Genomic DNA, 16,518 nt, shown 5'->3' on the forward strand with positions numbered 1-16,518 from the left:
ATTGAATTGATTTGTTATAATTGCTACAATGAAAAAAAAAACTACTGATTACATTTAAATAAATCATCACGATACCATCAACTATATTTTTAAAAATCTGTAATATCCAATTCATTTAAAAATGGATCATGTATGACATTATTGGATCCGAATATATTTGATTAACGATATTTGAATAACGTATTGATTGAAATTTGAATATATTGAATTAAATGAGAAGCACTATAAATAAATAAAATTTCAATTGAAAGCTTAAATAAAAAAATTAATAATTAATTTTGAATTTGAATAATATCTTAATTGGGATTTGAATATATTGCATTTAATATGAAGCATCATGATTAAATAGTATATCAATTGGAGGTTTAAATGGAGAAATAAATAAATAATTTTAAATTTTCATCTATTCCTTTTAAATTTCATATTTCTAATTCAAGATCTATTTGAATGAATAAAAAAATCAAACTCCTATAAAAAAATAAATCTTGAGCTATAAAATTTTAAATATAATCAAATATGCTAATTCGTGCATTGCACGGGGGAGAAATTTCTAGTTTTTGTTTATAAATTGTAATATTTTTGTGCTGATACTATAGAATGATAAAGATTTCATAATAAAGTAAATTCTACCCGTGTATCTCATAGGAAAGTCAATGCTAGTTGGTTGTTAATACCTCAATCATAAGTATCATTCGATAAGTTACATTTTCTTGTCAGCGGATGAGTTAAAGTTATTTCTAAGTTCGATTTTTAATTTAAGAACTAGTTGACTAATTTAAATAAATTAAAAAATTAGTTAAGTTGGTTATTTATAATAAATAGGTGTTTATTTCCTTAAAATATTCTTACTAATCATATATATCAGCTAAAACCATCATGTAATGAAATATTTAAGATGTGTAACTATTACAGTGATTATCTTGGAAAAAGGAGCAAAATGGATTAAAAGTCAAACTAATTCTTATATTAGAACTGAAAGTAGTGTTTCTTAAGATATTGTTATTTAGTCTTTTTTTTTTCATGTTTCATATTTCTAATTAATGGAATTTAAGTAATAGCATCATAAAAAAAAAAAAAAACTTCGTAGAAATTAAGCCATTTTGAAATTTTAAATTTAGATTTACAGATATTTTTGTATTTTTTTTTCCTCCCTTCATTGAAAGATTGGACTAATATGAAGCCGGCTAAAGCCTAATTCAAATAAAATGAATCTTGTGGATAAGAATGAAATCCATTTTGCTCTTAGACAAATTCAAATAGAATAATATGTAATTTGTCCTCATCAAAGCCAGTGATGGTTAACCTTTCATATATATACTGCACTATGTCCAAGATTAAAATTAAATGCTGGCAAAAAAAAAAAAGAAGATTAAAATTAAATCTTAATTATCCATGAAATACAGAAATAGACAAATCAATTCAGTCGTCTCTTCGTTTAACCAAGAGACAGTTATATATGTGCTGGCCAAGGGGAAAGAAGAAGAGACAACCGTGCAGGCATGCGTGGATAACATTTTAAATGTCTTATCAAACATTTAGATAAAATTATAATTTCTTAAAAGCAAAAAAAAAAAAAAAATCAAGTTGCATTCTTTATATGTATTGTGTCAAATTTTTCAGTTATACATATGATATGCCTTTTTTTTTTGTTTCTTGTGAATTTATAATTAAATATTAATATTTTAAAAATATAACAAACGATCATGTGTAACCAGCAAACTGGACATAATGAATATAATAAACTTAATATAAGTATTGTCTTTTTTTAAATAAAAATGTTAAATTCTTGAAAAAATTGCTAAAAATTCCTTGTTTTAGATCTTCTTTTAAAAAAAATTTTAAATCGAGCATATACAGCTCATCTTCAATAGATACAACTTTTCTTTGGGTAATTGCACATTGCTAAATATATGTTTCAGCCGAAAAAGAGTTATATATCTCATGATGATTTGCAGGTAGGTAGTTAAACAAATTTCCAATAAATATTTTAAGGGGTGGTTTTCTTTTAACAATTTTTGCTAAATTATTTTATAGTTTTAGTTCTTTTAATATTTTTAGTTTATATGTAAGAGTTAACGATGTTGATAGAGTAAAATCAAAGATTTAATTTAAAAAACACATAAATATCAAATTGAAAATTGATAAAAATATAGGCAGCTCCTCCTAATTCTTAATAACATTAGTTTAATTTAATGGATAAATTTTTAAGATATTCTAATCCTTCGATGCTCCAATTGCAATTGGGTCTATCCTTGATTATTTGATTTCCCATTTGCTCACGGAAATCATTCCTCACGATGCTCCACTTCTCTCCCTTTTGGCTCCAATTCTCAGACCCTTCCTTCTCTTATTAATCCTCTCAATCACTATCCCTTCGCTGTCATTCTCCTTTCAATTCAATCCTAGTTTCTCTGTTTTTGACTTCTCTTCATGGAGAATTGTCTCCGCCACCTTCCCAACTTCATTCTCCCTTCTTCTTCTTCAGCGTTGTTCTCTTCTCCTAAGCCCCAATTGGCCTGTAATTTCCCTCACAAGGCCGTGGTTTCTTCTCCATTCAGGCCCTTGTATGGTATTTTTGACCCCCTGAGCCGCTGCGGCCGGCGGCCGATGAAGATTGTAGCGAGTGCCGGCGCGACTCCCTGCGAGTTCACTACGTTGAGCTCGAACTCGCCCCTCAAGCTTAAAACGCCGGTGGGTAAGTTTCTAGGCGGCGTCTTGCAGAACCATCGCCAGTTGTTCCACCTTACCGTCAACGAAGAATTGAGGCTTTTGTCTGATGATCGAGAGGCTGCAATTGCCCGCTTGGCACTTAGTGCGGGTTCTGATGAGGAAGTACTTCACAGGTTTGCGGTTCTATTCAGACCATTCCCATACCCACACCCACACAAGACTCAGCTTTTCTGTGCTTTCAGTCAACTGATGGTGAATCTTGCTTCTTTATTCGCGCACTATGCGTCCGTTTGTAACGGGAAGCTCTGCAACTGATGGTGGCTCTGCTTACCATTGAGAGACATAACTCTGCTTTTGATATTATTTGAAGGAATAGATCTTGCCAAAATTCCGGTAGTGGTATATTTATGTCATTGCATGTATTTGGATTTAGAGTGTTATAATTTTAAGTATCAGACATATAGATAACTTTTTATTATGGTTGCTAATTTCTCTGAATATTGAAACCATATGGAGGACTATTTCTTCAATGATTCTTTGTTCTTGGACAGAACAGTAGATGAATTTGGTGAAGTAACCAAGGGGCCTTATATTTCCTGGGTTGGCTATAAATCATTTTATTGGGAGTGAGATACGAGCTTGTTCCCTGATGTGTATACATAAAACTGGCGACTTGAGTAATGAAAGTAGCCCAAAACTTCAAAGTTGTACAACCAGCATCCATTTTTTTCAACAAACCAGACTTCCTCTGTTTTAGCCGATATTATTTCTCATCTATCTGGGTTATTTGTTGTTACATTATCTATTGACCTGTAGACCTTGAGTGGTTTCAAGATGACTTTGTGAATTGGGTATTGCTTGGCATTAAAGTCATAGCCTTGAACAAGTTAAACATCATAGTAACCAACTTCTTTAGTCCCTGATGCATGCATAATGCTCCTTACTATGTATTATTTGAATGACAAGTGACCTGAAGTTTTACTTGATGCCAGGAGGATTGCGGAAATAAAAGAGAATCAATGTCAAAATATTTTACTGGATATCATGTATTTGCTGATCTTCTACAAGTTTTCTGAGATCAGGGTTCCTTTGGTTCCCAAGCTGTCCAGATGCATCTATAATGGTAGGCTAGAGATATTGCCTTCGAAGGACTGGCAACTAGAATCCATTCACAGTTTGGGAGTTTTGGATTTATTAAAAGAACATGTAACAACTTTAACTGGCTTGAAAGCAAACTGTAGCGTGAGAGAGACTTGGGCAAAAACTAAGATTAGACATTTCATGCTTGCCCAAATCTATGTTGCCTCGATATTATATGGTTACTTTCTGAAGTCAGTTGCATTGAGGTACCACCTGGATCAAAGTTTATCTTTGGGTAATGATGATCTTTGTTTCAGTGGTAGGACTGGCCATTCATTTCATGATTTTTCTCATTATAGATTCAGTGATATGATCTTTGGCCGTAGGAATAACCTGTCGTCTGTTGATCAAAGGCAGGAAGAGAAAATTGTAGATTTGAAAGACTATCTAATGGGATTTCATCCTGGGTCACTGCAGAGATGTGCTAATCTGAGATCTGAAGAGGCTCTGAAATTGATACAGAGTTATAGTTTTGCTCTTTTCGGAAATGAGAAATGTGAGTTGGTCGAGAGTGATGATGTCATTTTAACTTCATTTTCTAGCTTGAGGAGGTTGGTCATGGAAGCTGCGGCTTTCGGATCATTCCTTTGGGAGGCAGAAGATTACATCGACAATGTATATAGGCTTAGAGATATATAAATAGTGTAGAGGCACATATGGCCAATAAAGTCCTTCAGTTATTGGGTGAATGCTCTTTGTATATACAGTGAGTTCCAATTTCTGCTCAAGTGACGGGATATCTTCCTTTCCTTGTATAGCGTTGGCAAGGGATGTTTTCAGAAGTTAATTAGCAGAGTTGAGTTGAAAGAATTCTAACAGCGTGTGACACTGTGCATATCTCTATATGTGAATATTATTCAGCTTTTCATAGGCTGGGTATGATATCTTTAGAGAGTAACTTAATTCCTGTTGAGGGTGCTTGTTGATTATATATATATATATATATATATATATATATATATATAAATAAAAGAACGCTTATGAGTTCTTTCCCATTTCCATCCTTCTTATTTGTTTCCCTTGCCCTATGTTTGGTTATTGATGTAAAACAAGAAGAGAGAATGAGGAAGAAAAGAGATTTGAGAAAGAAAAAAAGAAGCAGAAGTAGAAAATAGAACAGGAAAAGAAAAGTTTGGGAGAAATAACGATAACTATCAATCTGATTTAATGATTTAAGTCTATCATAAAATGAAAACCTTAGATCTAATTATACTAATAATGATAAGAATGAAAATAATAATAACAACTAGTCCTACTAATAAAAATACTAAAATGCTAATAAATCTAAGTAAATCTTAAAATGATAATAAATCTAAATAACTTAGATATTCTAAAAATATAATAAAATTATAAATATTTCTTTTCATGTCTTATCATTGAGGGAAGAAAAGATTTAATAAGCTCGATTTAGAAAATTGAAAAAGTGAGGCTATAAAATTTTAATAAAGAAATGATATAAGATAAAAGAGTAATAAAAATCAATTGAAAACTTTTGGATCCATTTCTTTAATTTTTTAAATTCAACTCGTTACAATTTTTTCTCCCCTCTGTTTTACTCATGAATATAGGGTTAGTCTCTAATTTACAAGTTTCTATCCGTAAACTGGGTGCTGCATCTTTCAAGACATTCAAATTGGTGAGAGTCCTAATTTAGGATTTTCTGAAGTCTATCGAATGTTGGAATCTTTTTTTATCTTTGAATCCTTTTTGTCTTAGTAAAGTTGGTGAAATGGTCTGGGATACAGGGTCAATGATAGAGGGTGGATTTATTTCTTTATTTTTCTAATAGCCTAAACAACTAGTTTCATGTAACTTCACATATGCATAATTTGTTGTGCTTGTAATATTAGTTTGCTGGGCATACAGTTTTAAATACTCTTGAATTATTTGACAATCTCAATTACGTACGCACACACCTATATACTGAAATGGAAAAATTCCAGAAAAAGAACCCTGAAATTATTATTTCCCAATTCAAGCATCTAAGAGTTGAAAATGACAAAGAAAGAAGTGCTGTCTAATCTAGTATTTTACAAATATAGTTAAATGACTAAAATACCCTTGTATTATATTTGGGGGGAAAAAGCTATCAATATCATTGTTAGTATATTTCTTGTCATTGATTATTCAACATTTGACATTATCAGTTCACAATTTGTTAATAGATAATTTGTTATTGTTAATATATTTCTTGTTATCTGTTATTCAAAACTTGTCAATTTAAAACTTGTTAATAAACTTTCTAATATAAGATTTTAGTCATTTAACTATATTTGCCAAATACCAAATCAAACACCACTTCTTTCTTTATCATTGTAACTCTTAGATGCCTAATTTAGAATATCACATTTTTTAACTTTTTTATTTGTGATTTTTTCGTATTGAAATCTCGAGATTCAAATAAGTTGAGCTCCTTATAAAGAGCCAGAGTTCATGGAGTTCATAATTGTATCACTGTGCATAATATTTAAAGTCGAGGTCCCATCTTTGCCCAAAAAAAAAAAAAGGGTTAAAAAAACTCGTGTTGGAGAATTCTCTCTATCTGCCTATTTGGGTAACTTGAGTCTAACATGAATATACACACACAGGCGCGCGCGCGCATATATAAAGCCCAATCTTCTCTGCATTGTTTAAATAAATACTAAATTATAGTTTTAAAAGTGATTTTATAGTTTATAAAATAAATATGTAAAGAAGTTTGTTTTGATTTACAGAAAAATATTTTTTAAAAGCACTTTTATCACTTGCTAGACACCTGTCCAAATGACTTCAATAAAATAATCGAACTTTTATACGAAGCCGATTTACTTATAATTTTTTCTAAGAAAAAAAATATTACTTCCATTAAAAGTTTAAGTTAATCATTAATGATATTAGCACTAAATTATTCTTATTAGGCAAGGATATCTGTTCATATTGTAAGTACAAAGGTTGTGACAAGTAACGTAATGATGAGAAAAGATTATGACAGAATAAAAGACTAAATTTTGGACCAAACCAATTTTTGATGGTAATGTAAATTTTGAAAACTAATTTTAACACCAGAAATTGATGACAATAATTAGCTCTTATATTCAGGGATTAAAAAGATTTAGGATTATTTATTCTCCACATATATATATATATATGTATGTATATATCATAACTTTCGACATAGATTAAAGGGACCCTCTAAGATTTTGTCCTATCGATAAAAACGGAGGAAGTAGATTAAAAACTTGAATCATATTCTAAACTAACACTATTGAGTAGATTATACTACCTCCGCTCCTAATTATAAGAACCAGCTGATTAATTTGAGGAGATTAAGGAAATAAATTGAGTTAGTTAATTGTCCTAAATAGGTATTGTTTTTCCTAAAATATCCTTGCTAATGAAATGTATTGACTATAACTATAATTATTAGAAGGACTATCTTGGAAAAAATTGAGTAAATATGAGAGACAAAGTGATTAGGGTTTTATATTTAGGACTAAAATAAAAGTCAAACAGGGTTTATATTAAAGACCGGAGGTAGTATTTAAATTTCAGGATCCAAACTTTAAAATTACTCCCCCCCCCCGGCCAAACAAAACACACACGCACAATATATGTTTGTGAATATACGTACAGTTCTCCATCCTTAATTTCAAAATTAAATTAAATTCATTTTATTAATTTGAATTTGAGAATTTCTAGAATTTCAAAATATCAAATTTTTGTTACAATTTTATATATTTTTTATTTTAGTTTCTTTATCTGCCAAATTTTTATTAGTATCAGAATTTTTTATTATTTATAAGTTATTTAATTAAATTAATAAATTAATAAGTTTATTATATTTGAAATTTAAATTCAAATCAATATAATAAAAGAGCTAGTAAGTGAGTTAATTTTAGTCTTAAATATAAAACGTTAACCCATTTTATTTTCACATTTATCATTTTTTTAAACTAATTTATCTTGTTTATGAACTTATATATAATCTGATATTACATCAAAATATTTCACACAAAGTAGGTCACATGTATTAGAATTAAGTAATTTATTTAATTTTTATTCTGTTTAAATTAATTAAATAACTCTTATATTAAGAACTAGCGAAGTGTATTATGGTACTTTATTTTTTGTTTATTTTAAAGTATTGGAGAATATCGAAGACTCATATGCATTTATAATATAAAATATCTTAAAAATATTTGTATCAAAGTGCAATAATTATATTGACAAAAAACAGTTTGAAAAACCATTTTACAGGTATATAAACTTTTCTTTTCAATTTTTAATTCGATGACTATACTTTTTTATTGATTACGTTTTTAAATTTTACTTTATAAGTATCATTAGTTCTTATAACTTTACTCTATTAACACTGTTAACTCTTGTACAAGAGCTAACGGTGTTAACAAAGTAAGTTTAAGGGATTTAATAAAAAAAAGTATAGATACTAAATTAAAAATTAGAGAAAAATATAAGTAGCTGCAAAATAGTTTTCACTATTTTTTGGAAGATTATTTGCTTCTATTAAAAATTTAAGATTAACTTAATTAACACATTAAATATATCAATTACTAATGTTATTAATGACATAAACACTAAATCATTATTTTTATTATTTTTGTATGATATTCTTATTCTAGTTTTGATTATAAGACATTTTTTATTATCTCATTAAAATCAATGGGACGTGATTGAATCATTAAATTTGGATGAAAATGAAAACGTATGAAATACATAAAAAATTCATAGAAGTTGCTATTATGATATTTTAAATAGGGGAAATCTTGAGAAAATGAAATTAATATACAATAGATGACTTACAATGAGGACCATTCCCTTTTCTATAAAGTATCTTATAACATGAAGAAGTAATTAAAATAAAAGAAACTACCATTTAGGTAAGATTTCCAAAATAATTGCCTTGACTTGTTTTTTCTCCCCAAATATTTAAGAAATATCAATCAATCAACTTTATTCTTAAAAAACTTTACTCTTAAAATATTGTAATGCCCGGTTAAGTGAAAAACAGGTTGATTCAATCTGGCAATCAACATCGATGAATATTTTTTAGAGCCATTAATTACATGTTATTAATGATTCTTCTCTTTTTTTTATTCCCCTTATTTACCGATTTCGTAAACTGCATAAGCATTTTCATCAATCTTTTTTTTGCAATTAGTATCTTTTTATTTGTTTGCACTATCTCTGGTTCTAATTATAAAATCTTGTTTGTAATTTATAAATAAGATTTTATAATTAGGATCGAAGGTAATATTTGAATATTTGATTGCTTAAGCAATCATGCTTGGATCCGTGATCTTGGGAAATATAGAAAAAGAAAGAACCCATGGGAAAAAAAAAACAAAATATTTCAATTGCCATTATTGTCTTTCAAATAAAACCCCCCAAAAAACATTGGTTAAACTTTAAAATTTCAAATGAATCTTATTTGCTGCACTTTAATAGCAATTGATTGTACTTGAAAAGTTGATAATACATTTTGAGTAATTTCTGATTTGGGATTTTGAAATTTAAGAGGTATTTACTAAAAAAATAGTTCAAGAGCTTTTTTTTTTTTTTAAAATTCTCCTTATTATTTATTATTACAACTTGTGCTGATGATTTGTTGAAATAATGGATATGAACATTTATGGTTTTTCATAGGTTCTTTTCTTTTCTCTATTTTCCAATAGTTCAAAATACTTGTGTTTTTTTTTTTTTCACAGAGATCCGACTACTAGGTTCTTCTACTTCTGGTCCTTTTGATTGGTTAATCAATTGCCAGGTTATTTAATTTTATTTTAATTAAGTCTTTGTGACGCAGATATTTAGGATTTTTTTATTATTTTAATTTTAATTTTTATTCTTTAGTTTATCTTAATTAATTATTTACTCTTGTAGGTAGTGACAGTGGATACTTATCTCAATCCCCCTCTCCTCCTCCTCCTCCACTCCTCATCTTCAGATTTATTATTATTATTATTTTTCTTTTATAATTAGTTTAGGATATAAATATTATTAGGTTTCATTTTGATGGTAGACTGTATTATACTATTAAATTTACAGACTTTTCTTTCTTAGTTTTCTCTACTTCCTTCCTATTTCCTTCTAATTTCTTTCCTTTTCTTCTAAATTTTTCAAATTTCCTTCCGTCTCATATCAATTTTGGTATCAGAGTAAGGATGTGTATTTCCCACTTGCCTACAATTTCTTTCTTTCTTTTTTTTTTCCTGACTAACCAAACATGCCCTTAAATCCAAAACCAATACATGTCGCCTCTTTCCTTTGTTCATACACTTTACGATGCCATACCATCAAACCTCTACCACCCTCACATTCACTGTTAAGAACACGGTTAGATCCAAAAATTTCATAGCCAACGGTGAACTCACGACCTCTCCCACACCATCTATTTTTTTTATTGCATATTGAGTTACGACGCCACTACTTTCTATCATCGTTCACCATTCTTCCAACCTCTAATCGCGACCAAATCACCTCTATTTGAACCGTCTCGTGAAAAGCATCTCAACCCCACCGATGTTACTGCCTTTGACCACTTGATGCTTCGGTGGAAGCTCTACCACATAAATCCATGCGCCTCCACCGCTCTTCGCATCAGAAGAATTTTTCACAGAAAGTAATTTTTGGACCCACTTTTTTGGAGAAAACTACAATTTCACTCAGTTCTTCTGTGAAAATTACATTCAACCCAAATTTCGCCATTCTTCAACTTAAGCTTTCTAGAAACCGAGGAGAATCATAAGAGTGCTATTGGGGTAAATTTTCTTTTTTGGTCTCTTTAAGTTACATCAATAAGGCCTAATTGATCCTCTATTTAGATTATTGTACTGTTTGACATACTTTGGAGGTTATCATTCTTAATTGTTATTGTTGCTGCTTTACTACTTGTTGATTGTTGTTACTGTTGCTTTATTATTTACTGCAATTTATTAGAGCAATTATTTGCTAGCTTTATTTTCTTGAAGTTCATTTTCTAGCTGGAAAAAAGGAAAAAAAAAAAGGCAGGGGAAAAGGGGGGGAAGGGAAAAAAAAAAGATAAAAAAATATTGATTGCTTTCTTTTTAATTCAATTGTAGCTTTTCTTACTTAGTTGTTTATTACTTCTTGTTATTTTATTGCTTGTCCCTTGCATGACCATTCATAAAATCCTAGATAGACAAAGCCTTTGAACGAGAATTCAATTCGTTTAAACCTCGAATTTTTCATATTGAATCCCAAATGGACCAAAGCTATCAAACCCTTCAATCCTAAATCTCTGAATTCACTAAATGCCTAAAAGAATCAATGGTCAATATTAAGCAAGACTTTAATGCCAAGTACTAGGAGCTTAGAGACTCTAACAAGGAGCTTAGAAAATAGCAGAAAGAGCCTGAGGAATCTTTACAAGAAACAAATAGGCGAATGTCAAGGAAGGCTAAAGATGGCATACTTGGAAGACTCCTAAAAGGAAGCTGATCAAGCTCTAGATCTGATGAGGCTGGACTATCCTTCTTAAAGGATTCTTAGAACTCTATAGGTCATAATAATTATTCCCTTAGACTGCCTCATGATGAGCGTCTTTACTCGCTTATCGAGCAAGAAGAGGACCCCTAGAAAGAGCATGACATAAATGATATTCTAGACTCCCCACCCTAGATATAGGCGTGCTTATAGAGGTTATTTGGCTAACCGTAGAACAACTACAACTCATTGCCTCCTCGACAATATTGAGATGCCCTATGACAGGACTACTATGACGATGTGATGAAAATGGTTAAGGTTGAGGCACCTAATTTTGGTGATCAGTTAGATTTAAATGCTTTCTTAGACTAGTTAGTGATGATGGACGACTGCTTTGAGTTGTATAACATGAATGACCTGTAGTGAGTTTGTTTCACTAAAATGAAGCTTACTTGGTCTGCAAGAAAGTATTCGCAGAATGTCCAAGAAAATCTAGAGCGTTTGGGGTAGCCTTTGATTATGATTTAGACTGAGATAAAGTTAAAGCTAAAGGAAAAATACGTACCCATGACTTACAACAACCATCTCTTTAGCCAGTTACTTAGCCTTAAGCAAGGAAGTTTTATAGCAGCTGACTATGTGACTCAATTTGATGACCTCATAATCCATAAGGATTTGAATAAGCCATATTGTGTCACCTATCAAGTGAGTTATCAGTGGTCTTAGGATGGACATTTAGAGAGAACTTAGGATAAGTTAACATGACACGTCAGAATAAGCCGATCATAAGGCTAGGGAGATCGACTCATTGTGTATGTACCCACCTAGTTCTTAAACATGGAATCTCGTCAAGTTCACAAGTTTCCGGCTAATACTTCAAGCTAGAGGAATAATACTTAGTTTTCAGGATCAAGTGCTTTGAGATCAAGAGTATCTTTAGCATCAAATGATTGTACCAACAACTCGACCATTGAGTGCTTCAAGTGCCATTCAAAAGGCCACATAGCATTGAAGTGCCCACAGCCCGCATTGATCATAGAATCTCAGGATGTCAAAGTACTTATTAAGAATACCCGTGATATCATCATTGACCCCATCGAGAGTCTTTCTGATATGAATATAAAGAACATTACAGAAGAAGTTTCATTAAAGTATCTTGGGTGATGCGTTGTCTTCTCACTATACCAACACTAGATGATTCATTGAAGTATAACAACATTTTTCATAAACTTGTAAATTGCGGTGATAAGTCACACAAGCTAGTTATTTATAGTTGAAGTGAGAGGAATGACATATCAGGCTGAGGCATTACTCGACTTTGACTTAAGACAGAGCTACTTCCTAAACCCTTTCGCATCACTTGGGTTGATAATACTTCTTTACTAGTTACCCTGCACTGTTATATACCACTTCACTTAGGTGAGTATAAGGAAGACATCTTGTGTGTTGTCATTCCCATGGACGTTTCTCACATTCTCTTAGGATGCCCTTGGCTCTATGATAATTATGTCACCATCTATGGTTGAGCAAATAACCATATGTTTAAGCATGAGGGCAAGATGATCTTACTCCATCCTACTAAACCTGAACCTAAAAGAAAAACCCAAGCTAGGACAAAGGGTTCGACCCCTAAGTTCCATAACGCTTACCTCTTAACAAAGAGACAATTCATACAAGAAAGTAAGAAGGTTGATTTTGTTCTTGCTATCATCTCCAAAGTTGCTACCTTACCTACATTAGTAGCTAGTGATCTACCTGATGAAGTGATCCAACTCTTAAATGAGTTCAAGGATATTATACCAGAGGAGCTACCTCCTGATTTATCGCCCATGAGGGACACTCAGCATGTGATTAACTCGGTTCCTCAATCACAACTCCTTAACCTACCATACTACAGGATAAATCTAAAAAAATAGGAAAGAGCTCAATTGATAAGTTAACGGATCACTTGATAAAGGATATATCCAGTGCTATCTCTACCCTTTTGACTCCCAAGAAAGACAGCTCTTAGAGGATGTGTGTAGAAAGTAGAGCCATTAATAAGATAACTGTCAAATACCAATTTCCTATCCTAAGGCTCGACGACATGCTTGACTTGATATCTTGATCTATTTGGTTCTTTAAAATTGACATTAATAGTAGATACAATCAGATCTAGATTAGACTTGGAGATGAAAGGAGGACAGCGTTCAAGACTCAAGGTGGGTTGTACGAGGAGTTAGTTATGCCTTTTGCCTTTATGAATGCCCCTAGTATCTTTACGAGGGTGATGATTTCACATGCTGGAACCCTTCCCAGGAAAGTTCTTAGTCATTTAGTTTGACAATATCCTATTTTCAATAAGTCTAGAGACGACCATTTGAACAACCTTAGGTAGTATTTCTCACCCTTCATAAGGAGAAATTTTACCTTAGTCTACCTAAATGCTTCTTCTTACAAAATTAAGTCATCTTTCTTGATTTATTGTTTTTGAACGTGGTCTATTTGCTGATTCTGTGAAGTTCCGTGCCATCCAAGCGTATCTTAAACCTCAATCACTGCATGAAGTGTGGAGTTTTCATGACTTAACATCCTTCTATCAATGTTTTATATGAGCTTTTAGTTAAATAAACTCTGTTGGACCCTTGTTGCACCCTTATGCTCATGTCACCTAATTTTAGTAAATGTTTTGAGGTTGCTCGTGATGCTTCTGGAGGTGGAATCAGAGGAGTACTTAGTCAAGATGACCTTCCTATCGCCTTCTTCAACAAGAAGCTTAATGACGCTAAGCAAAACTACTCCACGTATGACAAGGAGTTCTATGCCATAGTTTATTGTCTTGAGCATTGAAAGTATTACCTCCTACCCCAGCACTCTATTCCGACTACTAGGCACTAAAGTTTCTTAGCTCACAAAAATATTTGAATGCCAAACATGCCAAATGGGTCGAGTTCATTCAAGATTTCACCTTTGAGGTTAAACATTAATTGGGAGTCAAGAATAAGCTAGCTGATGCTCTTAGTAGATGAGTCCATCTTCTCAATACCATGACGGTTAGCGTTGTTGGTTTTGAAAGGTTAAGAGATAAATATGCAGCATGCCCTGATTTTAGACTCATCTATCAAGAGGTTTTGAATTGGAACTACCATGACCATATGGATTTCTTAGTCAATGATGGCTATCTATTTTGAGGGTCTAGGTTATGTACTCCTCATATATCATTGCGTGATTTTCTCCTATAGGAATTAAATGCTAAAGGCTTAGCTAAACATTTTATTGTCTCAAAGACCATTGCCTTAGTGGAAGATAGGTTTTATTGGCCTTCCCTCAAGTGTGATGTCACTAAGATCCTTTTCCAATGCTGCACTTGCCATACAACAAAGAAAAAGAAGAGGAATATTGGGTGGTATACGCCCCTGTTGATGCCTGAGACACCCTGGAAAGACAGTAGTATGGATTTTTTGTTAGGGTTGTCTAAGAAAGCATGAGGACATGATTCCTTCTTGGTTATAGTCGACAGGTTTTTGAAGATGGCCCACATCATACCTTATAGCAGGACTACCACTGCCTCTCACCTTGCTGAGTTGTTCTTTAAAGAGATTGTGTGTCTTCATGGTCTTCCTAGTACCATTGTTTCAAATAGAGATGTTAAGTTTGTCACTACTTCTGGAAGACCCTTTGAAAACTCTTCGACACCTAGTTGAAGTTTTCCTCATTTTTCCACCCTCAGATGAATGGTCAAGCAGAAGTGACCAATTGCAGTTTAGGTGACCTACTCTATAGTTTAGTTGGTGATAAACCAAGTAATGGGGATTTAGTCTTGCCTATAGCAAAGTTTGCTTATAATAACTCTATTAATTGATCTATTAGCATGAACCCTTTCCAGATAGTCCATAAATTTAATCCTAAACAACCTATTAACTGTGTATCCATTTCCTTATCTACCCGCCCTTTTGAGTCCACTGAGACCTTTGCCTGTTGTCTTCACGATGTTCATGTTGAGGTCAGCCGTAAGCTAACATGGAGTAATGACAAGTACAAGGTAGCTGCAGATGCTTATCGTCGTTACCAAGATTTATGGTAGGAGACTATGTCATGGCACTTATATGGCTAGAGCGCTTCCTAAGATGACCTTATAAGAAACTACACACGTATGCCTCGGGCCCATTCCGTATTGAGAAGAAGTTAGGGCCCAGTGCTTATTTGTTCGAGTTACCTCCAGACATGTCTATCAGTGCAATTTTTAATATTGAGAATCTTATTCCTCATCGGGGTACTTTTGAGTCGCCCTTTTTGTGTTCTGATGATTCTGCAGGTACCCAACTCTGCCATGCCTCAAATCCACCATTGCCAGGTATTCCACTGATTGCTGAGACCATTGATGTTGTGATGGATGAGCAGATACTTTTGATTCCACTAAGTCCCATTCGTCACTTTCTAGTTCATTGGAAAGGTCATGTTGACTCAATTCTGATATGGATTACCGAGCACGAGTTTCATCATGTGGACCCCCCCTTTTCAATGACTACTAGCTTTCTAACTCTTCGGTGGCGAGTTCTTCCAACCAAGGGGAATTGATGTAGATATTTAGGATTTTTTTTGTTATTTTAATTTTAATTTTTATTGTTTACTCTATCTTAATTAGTTATTTATTTTTGTAGTTAGTCACTTTGTGGACATTTATCTTAATCCCACTCTCCCCCACTTCTCATTTTCAGATTTTTTATGATTGTTTTATTTTTATAATTAGTTTAGGATATAAATATTAGTAGGGTTTCATTTTGACGGTAGAATGCATTATACGATTGAAATTTACAAGCTTTTCTCTCTTAGTTTTCTCTTATTTCTCTTCAGTCTTCCTGTTTGCTTTTAATTTCTCATCTTTTCCTCAATTTCTCAATTTCTCAATTTTTCTTCTTGTTCCACATCACTTTGCCTTTTTTTGGACTTATATTTGATGGTATAAAAGTCTTCTAATAGGTAATACAGAATGCAAACCAAAGCAACAAATTGGTTTGAAAGTAGAGACGTGAGAAATTAGTGTAGCAATCAAAGAGAATAGGAGTTCATAAGATCATATAGAAGCAAAAATTGGGATTAAGCCCTCAACGAGGGTGGATCATTAGAATTGGATTTGATTCATTATCTATTAAGATTGTATGTTTTTACGATAACTCTGAAATTTCGAATTATATGCATGCAAACCCATTAAACTTTAAGTGAAAACTAATAATGTTGGAGATAATTAACATGTTGGTGGTGGGTTGTGACTTGGGAGGTTGGAAC

At 32.2% G+C, this 16,518-nt stretch overlaps 1 protein-coding gene across 1 annotated transcript; it reads left to right on the plus strand.

Moving 5' to 3' along the window:
* The first annotated feature begins 2,329 nt into the window (after positions 1–2,329).
* LOC114755983 (UV-B-induced protein At3g17800, chloroplastic-like) lies at positions 2,330–4,683 on the plus strand. The gene is made up of 2 exons (XM_028944892.1): positions 2,330–2,843; positions 3,663–4,683. Exons 1-2 carry the CDS (start codon positions 2,431–2,433, stop codon positions 4,447–4,449), a joined length of 1,200 nt encoding a protein of 399 aa, XP_028800725.1. The 5' UTR covers positions 2,330–2,430; the 3' UTR covers positions 4,450–4,683.
* The last annotated feature ends 11,835 nt before the right edge of the window (positions 4,684–16,518 follow it).

The sequence above is a fragment of the Neltuma alba genome, unplaced genomic scaffold (genome assembly GCF_004799145.2).
Source record: "Neltuma alba isolate B1F8T4 unplaced genomic scaffold, ASM479914v2 tig00010367_pilon, whole genome shotgun sequence".
NCBI lineage: Eukaryota > Viridiplantae > Streptophyta > Magnoliopsida > Fabales > Fabaceae > Neltuma > Neltuma alba.